General features: G+C 41.2%; 1 protein-coding gene across 4 annotated transcripts in view; it reads right to left on the bottom strand.

Annotated features, from left to right (window-relative positions):
- Positions 1–211: 211 nt before the first annotated feature.
- The window catches only part of CHGB (chromogranin B), a 29,604-nt gene continuing 15,439 nt past the window's right edge, over positions 212–14,376 (bottom strand). For 2 of the 4 annotated variants that reach the window (XM_090134940.1, XM_031596789.2), the window contains exons 2-5: positions 9,787–9,830; positions 8,343–8,436; positions 4,590–6,337; positions 2,999–3,415 (exon numbers count right to left, since the gene is read on the bottom strand). In XM_090134940.1, the coding sequence (XP_089991066.1) occupies positions 3,332–3,415; positions 4,590–6,337; positions 8,343–8,436; positions 9,787–9,798 (1,938 nt within the window). In that variant the 5' untranslated portion in view covers positions 9,799–9,830 and the 3' untranslated portion in view covers positions 2,999–3,331. Of the gene's footprint in view, positions 1,199–2,174; positions 2,432–2,997; positions 3,416–4,589; positions 6,338–8,342; positions 8,437–9,786; positions 9,831–14,376 lie in introns of those variants that run through there. The other 2 variants (XR_016463994.1, XM_031596775.2) reach the window with 2 other exon arrangements.

The raw sequence follows: 14,376 nt of genomic DNA, 5'->3' as shown, positions 1-14,376 counted from the left end.
CATAATTAAAAAAAATTTTTTTTTTGAGGAAAAACAATTTAAATAGCTGGAAAGCTACTATAGATCAAAGACAAGCTGACTTCATTTCACATGCATTACCAGTATCAAATAACATCCTGCATTTTCAAAGTGTGCTGTCATGCTTGTAACACTGAAACACAGTATGAAACCAGGTATCAAGCACTTCATGTAAAATATTTCAAATTATTAATTTCACATTGATGAAACATATTCCTTATGTTACTACGGTACAGCCCATCTTGATGTAACCTTCCCAGTTCAGTTAAAACACTTACAATACCATCCTAAAAACTATAATGGGAAGAGAAAGGTTGAAATACAAGTAATGATTGACTGAAACTCCAGGAAGCCTTTTAAAAAGTAACAAAGTAAACAAAATTTGGAATAAATGAGAATGAGTGCATCCTGTAAAATCTTTAACAAATTAGGGGAAAAAAACATAGAACATTTCAAAGACAAAAGGAGAGGTAGAGAAAAAAGGAAGGTGACAGTTGAATACTTGTATGAGCAGTTTAGAAATGTAACTGTTGCTAGATTCAAGAGCTTCCATTTCTGGAGGTGCAGAACATAAACCTCAAATTTTAGTCAGTGACTTGTAAAGAATGAAGAAAGGTCAGGGATACTAAACCAAAAATGGCTTGCTTAAAGCAGCCCACCAAGTTCTGCAGAAAACATCCTTTTGATGAGGTAGAGAACTTGGCTTGCACAGACTGCCTGACAAGGGCAACTTCTATCACTCTGTCTTGTGTGCTCTACAAATATCCATTGCTGAGGTGCCAGATTATGTTCACTGCTATGTGTGTTAAGCAGAACCATCTTGGCTGTGGTTACATTCAGCTTAGCTAAACTGGGGCAGTTTGTTTTGGTGTCTGGAAATTAGGGGATTCTGTGTATCTGCCTGCATTTCTATCTCATAAAGTACTCACCTTAGCTGAACTCTGCACAATGAAAGCGACAAAGGAGAGCTAAGTGCTGTTTACACCTTTCAGCTTTCTTCCAGCAGTTGGAAGTGTCCAGTCTCAAAAAGCAACTGAAGTTCTCAAGCCTCAGCTTCTATAACACAAGAACATCTGACAGGGTCAGGACCTGGTCTGGTAAAGGTATCACTGCCACAAGACCAGGTAGCTGCTTCTACTTTTATCTTCAATCACAGAACTGCTTTCTTCATGTAAATTTGCTGAAAATATGAACAGATTGAAAGTAGTAATCACCAAGCTTTCCATTGCTGTGTTTTACTGGAAGTACACATCAAATTTACTATTTCCCACAGGCACACACACCAGGAACTGGAAACACTCAGAAGCCAAAGCCACTTAGTTCTGCTTCATTTGATATGGAACACGTTTCTGCATCTTACTAATACTTGTTTAAAGGTCTATCATTCAGCTTCAAAGCCCCAAACATACAACAGACCTTTTTAAAAATGCAAATTAATATAAATGGTATCAGAGGACTGTTTAAAAAAGTATTCTAGCATTACTCATTAAAGACTTGAAGAGGCAGTGCAGATGTGTAGATAAATATGAAACAGGCAGAAGTAGCCAGAACAGCTGTTTGACTCTCAGTGCTTGCAGTAGTGTCAGCCCCACAGAGTAACTTGAGCAGAACAGAGAAAGATGAGGGCTGTCAGACCTCTTGAAGCCTGCTAAATGACACCTGTTTTTAAAGCAACCTCTTTCACATCATAAGTTTTTAAGCAAAACATTGTTGATTCATGAATGTATGTTTGCATGAGTTGAGCTTTAAAAAAAATAATCATTCACAAGAATTACACGCTTGCACAACTTCAGAAAACTTTCTGTGTTACAACTAAAGTTATTTACTTCTAAGTATGCACAGACGTTCTCTTTTGCATGTGCAGGTCTGTTTTCTTTTGCACCAGCTCAGAAAAAAAAAAAAAAAAGACCACTCTGCAAAATTTACTGTATCTACTGTACTGTAAATTTTTTAAGAGAGTCTTGGGCATTGAAAACAACAAAGTATTTCTGCAGCTGGGACAATTCTAACTTTCCTTACTGTTGTTGTTGGAAATGCATGGTGAAATCACTGTCCTACTGAAGTCAAACTATGAAGTCAAAACTCTACCACCTTCTCTAAGGTTGCAGTGTTCCTATACCTTAACCAAACAAAATGAAACATTTGAGAGCACTTACCAAAACCCCTAGGCACAGACATGCTCAGACAGTTCACAGATCAGCATCTCACTGAATATTTTCACTGCATGTTGCCTTATCATTAAATGGAGAGCATGGTTGTGTTTTAATGAGCAGGCTGATTAAATGGGTTAAGGTGGGAGGAGAGATACTGTGCATTTACTGATAATGTTGCTCAGCTGAATTCTTTGTATTGCACCTCTTGCATGTGGTGTTACACAAGCAACTGATGCAAAAGCATTGTCACAGCAGAAAGTCTGCAAAAAAAAAAAAAAAGCACATTTGGATGAGTTAAGTTAAATTGAACCCCAGATATCTAGAATAATTAAAACTAATTATGGTATTGTTTCTTTTACTGCTTCATAATGACATGCGATTACCAAACTACTTCTTTCACACAGAATTTGTTATTCTGTACAGTTTATTACACAGAACATATCCTGCTCTCACTTTACTGCTACTGAGATACTCACATGGTGCAAAATTAGCACCACTCTAACACAGGCTCTGTAATGCTGTTACTGCTACCTGCTTCTACCACTATGGTGTTGCATATGTACTATGTGGTGTTGCAACCTTTTTGTTTCTTTAATGACTAATTTACAGAACTAAGTTAGTCACAGGACATTTCTGAATTACTACAGCAAATTTATCAGGATTCTTCCTTGCCTTCCATGCTCCTGCTAACTGGCAAATAAAAAGAATAGGCAGACTCCCTATAACTTCTAAAAATAATAGTGAAACACAAGTCAACATTCTGTACACAAGCTATTCACCTCATAGAGTTTAGACAGAAATAACCCAGTGAGTCAAATAAGCAGGGAGGAAGTTTGCTCCAAAATCAATGCTTTTTATTATTTCAAACTCAGACATATATTTCTGAAGAACATTAACACGATTATTTCCACAAGCAATATTAAAAATATCTGCCTTGCATGAAAGGTTATAATATTAAAATTCACGCTATTCAAATTTCAATAGCAAAATAGCAAATTAAAGACATTTCCAGCTTTATAAATCACTACACTATAGTGGACAGTAAATAGTATTTCTTGTTTTTAGGGCAAACAACAATCCAGTGGCAGTGAATTTACCACAAAATACAGGTATTGTGAGTACAGCTACACCTAGCTTTGAAACACCAAAGCAGATCATCTTCAGCCTCTCCTGTTGTCATTGAATGTCTCAGCTATTTTCTGCAGCTCCAAATCCATAGCAGCCAGGTTTTCCAGCTCTTTTGCCTGCGAAAGCAAAAAGAACATTTAACACATCAATTAATTAATTAATAATTAATATTAGCAAATGCTTTGTTGAAAACTAGAGACAAAGGTAGTTTCTCTGAGGATTATCTCCTGCTATGTACAGGTTCCTAGACAGGGTGTGGGGCAGGGAAGTGAGTGGTAGTCCAGCACATGCAATTTCATACTTTTAACTGATTTAGTGCTGGGGAGAGTATAAAAGTACTCATTCTGAGAGCTGGACTGAGCTACAATTTGATCTTTTCAGCTATAAAAAAACTTTATCTAGCTGCAACTTCCTGCTATCTCACAGCTGCCACTCCTAGAAGCATGAAGTCACATCTTCCTAGGTGAAAGTCCCTCAGTCCTTAGGAGATCACAACCTTATGCTCACAATGGTTCTGGCTTATGGCGCGCAGCAAGCATGGTGTGCAGTAGATGGAAATCTTCCAAAACGCCAGATTGTAAGGGAATAACAGTTATGCAGTCAGTTATTGTGATAACTTGTAAACATGGTTAAACTACATAAATTCCTGTCAAATCTCCACTGCTCTCAGTCCAGTCCAGCTTTGTGCAATAGATACAGTGATATACAAGACGAGCAGCTTGCTGATGGGTACAGCCTCAGTTTTCCTGAATACTGAAGTAGAACACCCAGCAAGAAAGAAATTCCCATACATGGGAACTACATGCACTCATCAAGCACGTGAATTTGAGCCCAGATCTGCTCTGCAATTACAGACAGGACATCAACCCAACAGGCAGCTGAATCTCAATAAATGTAAAACTTACTGTCCAGCTGTATGAGTTAAACATCCCAACACACCAACTAGTGCCTGCTTAATTACTCCCTGCTCCTGTTGCAATGGGCATCTTTTATTCTGTAATGACACTAGAGGAAAGGAAGAATTTCCTTTCCCTCCCTGTCTTGAAGCAGACAGAAGCTAATGAGGATGCACATTGTCTTTATTTTATGAACTGTGCCCTGGGGTAGCTCCATTAAATTCATTCTAAGACAGCAACATTTTTAAGTCGGTGAAGATCTGCTTTTAGTGTGACTTAATCTTCTTTGTGTTTTTCCCACTCACAGTTAACCAGCCATCTTGGGAATGGATCTAGAAGTGTGCGTGTAAAATCAGTTTCCACTGCCTTTTCCAAGAAACATTTGTACACATACCTCCTCCTCTGTCAGGGGCCTCTGGTTCAGAGTTCCTTTGTCATTCCTGAATCCATGACGTTTCTTCATGTCTTCTCCAGAATTGTACAATTCCAGGAATTCAGCTGATTTCTTCCTGTAATTCAGAAGCTGTGCGAGTTGATCCATCTTGTCGTATTGCCTTTTCATATCGTATCTGTTCCTTTTGCTAAGATTTCTCTTCTCAGAGCGCCCACGGTTCAGAGCGCTCAGGAGCTGCTTTTTATCCCACCAGTCATAGTCGCTGTATTCAGGGAAAAGATTCTTCTCGCTCAAGGTGGGCCTGCTTTCCTCTTCACTGTCTGGAAGCCTCTCTCCTGCGCTGTTCCTTTTTTCAAAGTGCCGGCTCTTCCACCACAGAAGTGGGTATAGGGGGCTGTAGGATGCTGTGGTTCTCTTCTCATTCTCTGCAGGGAGATGGCTTCTGTACTCTTCCTTCTCTGCATATCCTTGCTCCATACTCTCCTCTTCATTTTCTATCTGATCACTGCTGTAATGTTTCTTTTCTACTTCCTCTTCCTCCTCATCACTGTTACCAGGGTAGTGCTGCTGCTCTACATTGTCCTCAGTGTTGTAGTGTGTTCTGGCCTGCCCCTTGCGCTCTTGAGTGTATGCTTTCAGTGTCCCTTCACCTTCATCATCCCACAACCGGTACCTTCCTCCAACGTGATGCTGCTTCTCCTTGCTGCTGTCACTGTGATACCTGTCTAGCTCTTCCTCACTTTCATCGCCACGATACGCCCTTCCCTCAGAATGGTGTCTCCCCTCCTCGTGCCATTTCTCATTACTTTCTTCACTGTTGCGATGCCTCTTATTTTCCACTTGGCTCTTCTCTTCATTCTGCTGCCACCTCTCTCTGTACTCCACACTTCCCTGGCCCACACGCCTCTTCTCCTCCATACCTTCAGAGCCATGCCTCCCACGATAACCATTCTTCTCTTCATGCTGCTGCTTAGATTCTTCATGGTGGTGTTTCTGATGGTGGTTCCTTTTGTCCCAGAGATGAGACTCCTCTACGTTCGATTCCTCAGCTAGTTCCTCTTTCTCACCACCACGGCCTCTATTCTCTTCAGAGGAATCACCCATTCTGTTTTTCCCATGATACCGTTTTGGTTTGTAGGACTTTTTTTCTTCCTCCACTTCTTCATTTTCATCAGATTCTTCCTGCTCATTATGCTGGGAGAAATCACGTCCCTTAGACTCACTCAGGTGGTATTTTTCACTTCTTTCTTCCTCTGCCTCTTTTTCCTCACCTTCACGAATTCTTTTGTAAGGACTTTCCACTCCCTCCTCTGAATGCCAGTGATCCATGGGGCGTTGATCGTTCTTCTCAGTGACCTCCTCTGTGCTCATGCCTGCAGAGTGGGACTTCTTGTTGAGAACAGCACGGTCTACTTCTTCATCACTTTGCTTGTTCTCTTTGCTTTCTTCTTCACTGTGGTAGCTGTTCTCCTCTCTTCCGATTTCCTGATAGATTTTTTTTTCTTCTGTATGAAGTTTCTCTTCATGAACAGGTATGTGCTGTCCCTCCTCGTCTTCCTTGCTGTTACCTTCCCCGGGATGAAGCTTCTCTTCATCACTTCCTTTCATGCGCTTTTTAGAGTCACTTTCTTCCTGACTCTGTTCCCTCTCCACGCTTTCTGAGTGTGGGTCTTCAAACTCCAATGGCTCTTTCAAATGCCTCACTTCAAGCTGTTTGTCTTCACTTCTCTCTCTATCAGTTTTACCACCTACAGCAAAAAAAGCAGCCTAATGAAGAAAATTAACTCTCCAGTGAAATGCTGTTTCAGTTTACATACATAACTGGCTCCTGAAAGTAGCAAGATTTGGAAAGAACTGATTTAAGTTCTGCTCCTAATAATTGTGATTTTCATCTATTTTGTACATTTGCCTGAAAACATGAATTATTTATCATTTTAAAAGTCCCATAGAAATTTCCAGAATCATTTTTCTTCTTTGGCCCTTTTGTTTATGATGGCATTTTTAGAATTAAACTAACTCTCACTCCCACTAACAACCAATGACATCTGGAATTCTTTGCATGTCAGGTCATAGCTATTGCATTTGTTTACTGACAAAAAAGACACATTTATTTCAAGCTACAAAAAATATAAGAGGAGTAGTAAAAACAGGCTTTTAGCAAATGTAAAACTAAACTGATTGCACATAAATAAACTTGTTATTTTGCAATTATTATGTTTAATCAAATCACACACCTTCTGTTACTTTGAAAATCCTAAATACAAATCTGACTGACTACAACAGTAACAGTATATTTCTATGAAGGCAATTCCACCTCACTTGAGCCTCAGTAACATCAGAAATAGATCGCAAATTCCAAAAGGTTCAGTCAACAGCTACACAGATTTAAAAATAGCTTATTCTTTGCAAAAAGCTTCTCATTATCTGATGTTCTTGGAGAATATTTGTATAATGATAAAAACATGATTCTTATACTCTCCTTTCAATGATCGTTCTTCTGTAAGTAGACAGGTTTATCTGAAACTAACACTGCCATGTGACATTCAATGACATTCAATGACATTCAGCATCAAGTAGAAACTTGGGGCTTAGATAAGTACCAATAGATGTATTCCTAAAGCTCAAAACCCATCCTTTTCTGATAAATGTATTACAGCCACACAGTATTTCCTCTATAAACAAGCATGAGACAGATGAGTTTCATTACTGCTTCTTGCTGCTTCTTGCTGGCAGGTAAGTTCAAAGAGCCTTTTTACTGTTCTGTAGTCAAATAAACATATACTGGGTAGAAAAAATACATGCATTCTGCAGTTTGGCACACTATCAACCACATTTCATGTGCAGGCTTATACCTCTACACTGAGGCAGCTGCAGGAACAAGTTCATCAGAAATTAGGGTTCCCAAAGGGAGTATTCAGCATATGTCTCCAGACCTCTGGAATCAGCACAACAAATTTAATCGCTGCTGGGCTGGTTACAGCCCAAGTGAGGGTCCCTCTGCTGAGCTGGGTGTGAATTCAGTTGCCACTGGGCACCTTGTTGATTTAAAAGGAGGTTAGCTAAAGCCAGTTCCTATGCTCTGGAATGCATTCAGCACCTGGGCGGAACCTGGCTGCACCTGTTGACTTCCCAGGCTAGATGCGAGCTTTTCAAGTTCCCTCAGAAGCTGCAGGTGGCTGAAGCAGAGCCACACGTCAGCCAAGAATCCCTGAATCACTGACTGTTACCAGGTAAGACTGCTTGTTCTTTGAGCCAGAAAGACTTAAGAGAGGGAAACGGGAATTCTGACACTGAAATCAGGAGGCAACAGATTCACATAAGCTGATTCATCAGTTCACTAGCACCAACACTAGACAGAATCCATATGAAAGTTGGTTTTCTCAGTGTTACCAACCAGAGAGTCTAATGCTGAAATGCTTCTTTTTTAAGAACATTTCTAACTTGCCCTTCTCACTCCACGTAAGTCTTAGAAATAAAAACCAGTGACCATAGCAGAATAAGTTCTAAGACTGGGGGACAACTATTCATGTTGTTTGCATTTGGAACTTAAGACATTCTGAACTTAAGTTTAGATGATGAACTTGTAGAAGGCAAGACAAAAAGACTGGCACATCATAATTAATAATACAAAGTACATAACTTCCAATACATTATTCTTACATGTGAAGTTAAAATCATTAATCTCTCTTGAAAACTGTAGTTTATAAACAAATATCAAATTTCTTTCACAAGTTCAGATAAGGTTTTACTTACCCTTCTTGAGGATTTCTTTGCATTCAGGATTAATTGGTGGGGCATTTGGCTTAGACAGTGCATTGGATAGAACTTCCACTATGCACCTTGTTATCTAGGAGAAACAAAATCAGACAACAAATTCTCATGGTGAAAATAGAAATCCTGCTTTTGACCTGTCAGTGAGCGAAGCTAGTTTAGGATTAAAGCTCATGGTTAATAGTTATGAGCTTAGCATGCTACTTACAAGTTTTGGGCAACCCTCAGCTCTACCAGTGCTTTTGGGTAAGAAGTGCTCTGCTCCTCACTCATATATTAGTACGAGGATAGTCATTAGCTCTATTTATTCTCCTCTTTTGTACGCATAGTTAACAGGCTCCTTTTGTCTGTTTTTAAACATCCTGTTCTATACAAAGGAGTGTCAAACAACATGTGGTAACCTCAACAAAAAAACCACCACCACAATACCAAAATATGAGGATCATCCAGTAGGATCTGCCCAATCGAGGACCAAGCAAAGGTGCTACTAAGGCTGTGAGTAAACTAAAAAATGCCTCTATAAGTGACATGCTCCACAAACTTATTTCAGGAGTTTACTCTGTGAAAATCAAAGTCGCCTTAGATAGGTATGTGCTTTAAAGCACCACCTCTTTTTGTACTTCACATTTAAACTGGAGAGTCTTCCAACCGCTGACGAAATGCATTGAAAATGGCACAAACACCTTTAATCCTAACTGCCCACCAAATTAGCTTTTCTGCACAAATTCATCCAAAATGGTTTTCAAGTTTGGAGTTGTTGGTTGTGAGGAAGCGCTCAGATCCTTGGATCCAAGACACTCCTTAGGTTGACAACCTGGGTAAGTGGATGGGAGGAGGCAAGAAAAATATGTGTATGGCTGATTATCTTTTTCCCGCTCCTAGCTATTTACAGCTGTTTATTAATGTAAATAACCACACTATCAACTAGTGGAGAGGCCCTAAGGTCAGATTAGAAATCCTGATAGCAGCCAGGAGATTTAATCAAACAGGTTAAGAACCTCTTCCCAAGGAAGAAGCAAGAACTGTGTTAGAAAGTCCATTACATAACAACTGTAGACATTTTCCACTATTACACTTTACTTCTAATCTACCATTTCACTTTGAATAGTCTGATTATATATACTATTAAGTAATATTTCAGATCATTTTTCAGGCAGCTGCAAAACATAGAGTTTCTGACACAAGAAGCCAGCTTCTGTTTTCTACAATGCATTGAAGGCTAAGGGGATTCTGGGCTTTATATCACTGATGATCTCTTCAGCTTACCTGTAGGAAAAAAAAAACAAAAACAACACAACAACCAAGAAAGAAAAAAGAAAAAAAAAAAAACATTTCCCTAAGAGCTTAAAAAGAAAACAGGAGCCAGAACACTGGGGAGCGTATGACTGATACTTTTTGAAATTTGCTTTGACTTAAAGCTACTCACCATTTCTTCCATATGGTCTTTTTCCACTGGAACTGTGCTGACACCTGCAAGAAAAATAAATTATTACAAACTCATGAGTCCTAGCAGGACCATACACATCAATGACAGAAATTCTCAGCACATTAAGGCTGCTTGAACTTTGGGTTTGTAGGGTAAGTAAACCAGATGCATTTTATCTTTTCTTCCTCAGAATGGAAAAGCAGCGTAGAGCCTCATCCTAGCAGGAGAGAATCACAGAACAGCTTGGGTTGGAACAGATGCCAAAGGTGATCAGGTTCCAACACCCATGCCAGAGGCAGGCCACCAACATTTCTAGCACTAAGAGAATATAAACAAACAAACAAACAAACAAAAAAAGACAAAACAAAACCAGAAAGCAACACTCCAAGAGAGGAGCCTGACAATAATGGGTATTCATGTAGATGTACCTGTTTGGTGGTGAAAGAAAAGGCAACAAAGTCTGTTTCCAAAGTGAGATCTATTTCACCTTCTGCAGGGGCTTCGTTCACCCCAGGACCATCTCCCCAGCAAGAGACCACTTCAATATGAAAAGCAACTACTGCCCTAATCCTTCTGGAACAATCCTGTCTCACCTGGATTTTTTCATTCACAAAGTGGTCCATTATAAGCTCAATAAATGAACAGGAAGTTAAATATCTGGAGGGGGGAAGGAACAACAAAAAAACTCCAGAAAGAAGTGGTACAACTCCTTTCTATCATAAGGACACTTCGGCAATTAAGACCTTCCCTTACCACTACTACTGCTGGTCCAAGGTATACATCTTTGGAAAGAACCTGCTGTAAACAAAACCTTCAGGCTGCTTTACTTTTGCCATCAGTGCTGCATTATCATAGAATCATTAGAGTTGGAAGAGACCCATAAAGACCATGTAGTCCAATTCCCCTGCACTGAATAGGAACACCTACAGCTCCATCCAGGTTGCTCAGAGCCCTTCCACCCTGGCCATGAACGTCTCCAGGGACAGGGCACCCACCACCACTCTGCGCATCTTGTGCCAGTGCATCACCACTCTCTTTGTAAAAAAACAAAGAACAAAAACAGACAAAACTTTCTCCTTATCTCCTGTCCAAATCTCCCTATTTTTAGTTTGAAACCACTCCCCTCTGTCCTGTCACAAGAGAGCCAGCTAAAGAGTCTGTCCTCTTCTTTTTTTCTTATTATGTCTCCAGCTGGCTAATGTGCTTGTCTGTCAGGCATTAATAAACTTTGTCAAGTCTTATCTACCTAGGGATTTGCTGAAGATAAGCAATTCTGCCAGCCACACAAGAGTAGGTAGAAGCAAGAGTTATTGTACCACTGCTTCACAGACTTACTACACTTATTATAACTGCCATACCTAAACACACAGCTTGGGGTGCAGTTCTGGAGCTTTTACAAGTATCACCTTGCTTGAGTGGGATAGTACTGGACCCAATGAACACAAAGATTATGGAGACAATAGAAGCCAATTTACCTTACAGTAGGCACGTCCAACTCCCAGCCCACGGCCCACATGCAGCCCAGCCCCTTCCCCACATTATCATGGTGGCAGATCTGCCATGCCAAGTAGCCCAGCCCCTCAGCACCAACCAAATATTGGCGCACCATTAGCCCCATCTGGACTGAAACCAGCACACAGGACTTGGTGCAGTGACAGCTCAAGCTACAGCAAATAAGTTTACAGATTTTGATATGTTGGCTAAATGTAGTCCCGTGAACAGCGAAAAATACAAATCAGTGGGGCTGCACTGAAAGTAATGCCTCCTGCTTTATTATGTTGGCCCAGGATGTCAAAGGTAGACGGTATGGCAGTAGACATTGAACCATGCCACCAATATCCCAGTACATTTTGTTGCCATGTGACAGATGGCAGCAGAGGGGCAGCTCAACACAATGACATTTGACATGGAAGTATCTGTGAGCAAAGGTGTGGAATTGAATTCCTCAGTGCTGAAAAAATTGCATCTGTTGACATTCACCAATACTTGCTGAATGTTTCTGGAGACCAAACAGTGGGTGTGAGCACAGTGAAGGGCGAGTGATGTTTCAGCAGTGGCAGCAGTGAGTCACCTCTGCTGGTGCACATTGTTACAAGGGAAGCATGCAGACTCTTGTTCATCACTGGTAAAAATACACAGCTAATGATGGTGACTGTATTGAAAAAGAGTGTTTTGTAGCTCAGAATTTGCTCTATTAAATACTGCTATTGTGCTCTTTGCATCTGTTGTAGTTTTCACGGACATAATTGGGAGGCATTACTTTTGGAGCAACCTTTGTAGATGCGGCCCTAGAAAATTCCTCTTCACTCAACACAGCCGAGGTGAGCCAAAAGATTGGACGCCCATGCCAGTTAAACTGACACTTTCCCCAGGAAGGTTACTGCAAAGAAGAGGAGTGTGCAACTTTAGACTTCTGTAGCATAAAACTCTTCTTTTCCAAATGCAGAGGAAGTAGATATCGAACAAAGATTCCAATCTGTAGATATTGAGCACTGATTCTGCATAATATCTGAATACTACGCAAATAGCTCTCTTGATATTCCTTCTGTCTTCTATTTTTGCTTCCTGAAACACATATGTAGGAATGTGCTTCTCCAGCCCAAGTATACAACTACAGAAAAGGGAACCCACATGAGGTAGCACAGAAGGGATCTCCCTAAAATAGCAGTGCATTCCTAACCAAGCCATCCTCCCAGAACACCAGGTGGTGTATGGGGGAGATTGCCTATGCAGAGCCAACCCACTCCCCCAGTGTTAGTTGCACTCAGTGCTGAACTAGGCAGGTTTTAGGTTACTTTATTTACTAACCTAGTTATGCAAATAACTACTGCATTACACTCTGATAACACTGTTGCAGTCTCACTTGCCTGCATTCTCCATCTGAGCATGAAAAACAAGGATGAGGCAGCAGAAGGCCAGCAAAGACTCTACTACTAAAAAAAAAAAAAAAAAAAAAAAAAAAAAAAGGTATCTACTAAAAAGATATTCTCCTCATTTCCTTAAGGCTTGGGGACACTACACTTATGTGGGGATGATCTGCCACTCAGCCTCTTCTTGACAAGGCGCCTTTTGTCGTGAGAAATCAGGACATGCACAAGGGCAAACACCTGATTTTGCCCTTTGTAGCAGTCCTCCTGTGAGGTGCATTGTCCTGTGGTGTGACAGTGCTGGAACAGACAAGCTTCTGAAAGTTGTTTACTATTAGAGATGCCAACTTCAGGCTGCCTCTCATGCACTACGTCAATGGTACGTGAATATAAAGTCAGGTTGTGCTGACTGCCTTTGCTCTGTCATTTCAAAGTCATCTCTCCAAGGAGATTTACAGTTACATTAATGACCATTAAAGCAAGTGCTTGTTTAATGGTGAAAGCTGACTTGCACAAAGAGCTGCATCAGGCTATTGTAACAGTATCAGAAGAAACAGTATTGGACATACATCACATTAGCCTGCGCAGATGGACAAAAAACAGCATCTGATTCATTCTAGGGCCTGGAATAACACTCTGAAGCAGCTGCTTTGCCAGAGCTGAGAGAGGCAGCCCGTGGGGAGTCAGCAAACCCCACTTCACACCTGTGCCAGCTGATGAGAGCTCTCTGTGGGTCTCCTGCCAGCTGTAGATGGCAGCCAGCACCTTTGCCATCCTCTCTCCACATGTGCCCAGACTGCAGGGCAAAGCTATCACCCAGCACTGCTGACAGCCTGGTGGCAGAGCACCCACCCACCCACCAAGCTTATTGGGACCTGCAGATGGTACCGCTGGGAGTTGTGCAGAGGAAACAAAGTCAGGGCATACACTGAAAACAGAACGTTTGCCCTGCTCACACAGACAGCTCTGGGTAAGCTTCCCCCTTCTGAACCAAATCTGCCCAGGCAGTTACAATCAGATTAATTCATTTTGCAAAAGTGTCAAAATGAGCATCACTGAAGAGGATGAGAAACACAGAGTCTTTACATCTTTGAAAATAACACAGAACAAATTCACGTGGCTTTTGCTTGCATCTCCACAATTGGGGCAGACCTTTTGGTGGGTCCATGCTAAAATCCTCATACGGATCTTTTCAACAATGCCAATGAGTCAATGCAATGCCACTGGTTACCAAAATTTCAGGAGGAATCTTTCATATAGAAAGACCATGGAAACTTCAACATATTGCTTTGGAGATGGAATACCAGAAAGTTCCTAGAGTTAGTGTTCCACCCATCCTTAGCCCTAAGCTCCTTAGTTCATTGATCCCGGCTGACATTTCATTCAATGAGAGAGCAGAGCCTAAGGCAAACAGAGGCAACTGCCCCATCCTACTGCGTTTAATTTCAATTTCACGGCTCGGTTTCAATATTTAATGCTGCACGCAAAAAGAAATAAATAAAAGCCCCAACAGCTGTTAATGAAAGCTGTAGACCTGTTCCTCCAAAGTTGTCTCCCGACGGCACGAACAGGCGGCAGCGCCGGAGTAACGCCGTACTACTGAAGTACCGCGGCACTCCACCTGCTCTCCTCCCCTCAGCGCTGACGCCCAAGCCTCCCTGGCACCCAGAACGTAAAGATTCCTCGCCTGGGACCTCGGGCATCGGCCGGTTCTCCTCCGCAG

This window comes from Phasianus colchicus, chromosome 2 (genome assembly GCF_987193195.1).
Source record: "Phasianus colchicus chromosome 2, bPhaCol1.hap1.1, whole genome shotgun sequence".
NCBI lineage: Eukaryota > Metazoa > Chordata > Aves > Galliformes > Phasianidae > Phasianus > Phasianus colchicus.
Note: the sequence above shows the minus strand (reverse complement) of the source record. Positions and strands in the feature narration are given on the sequence as shown.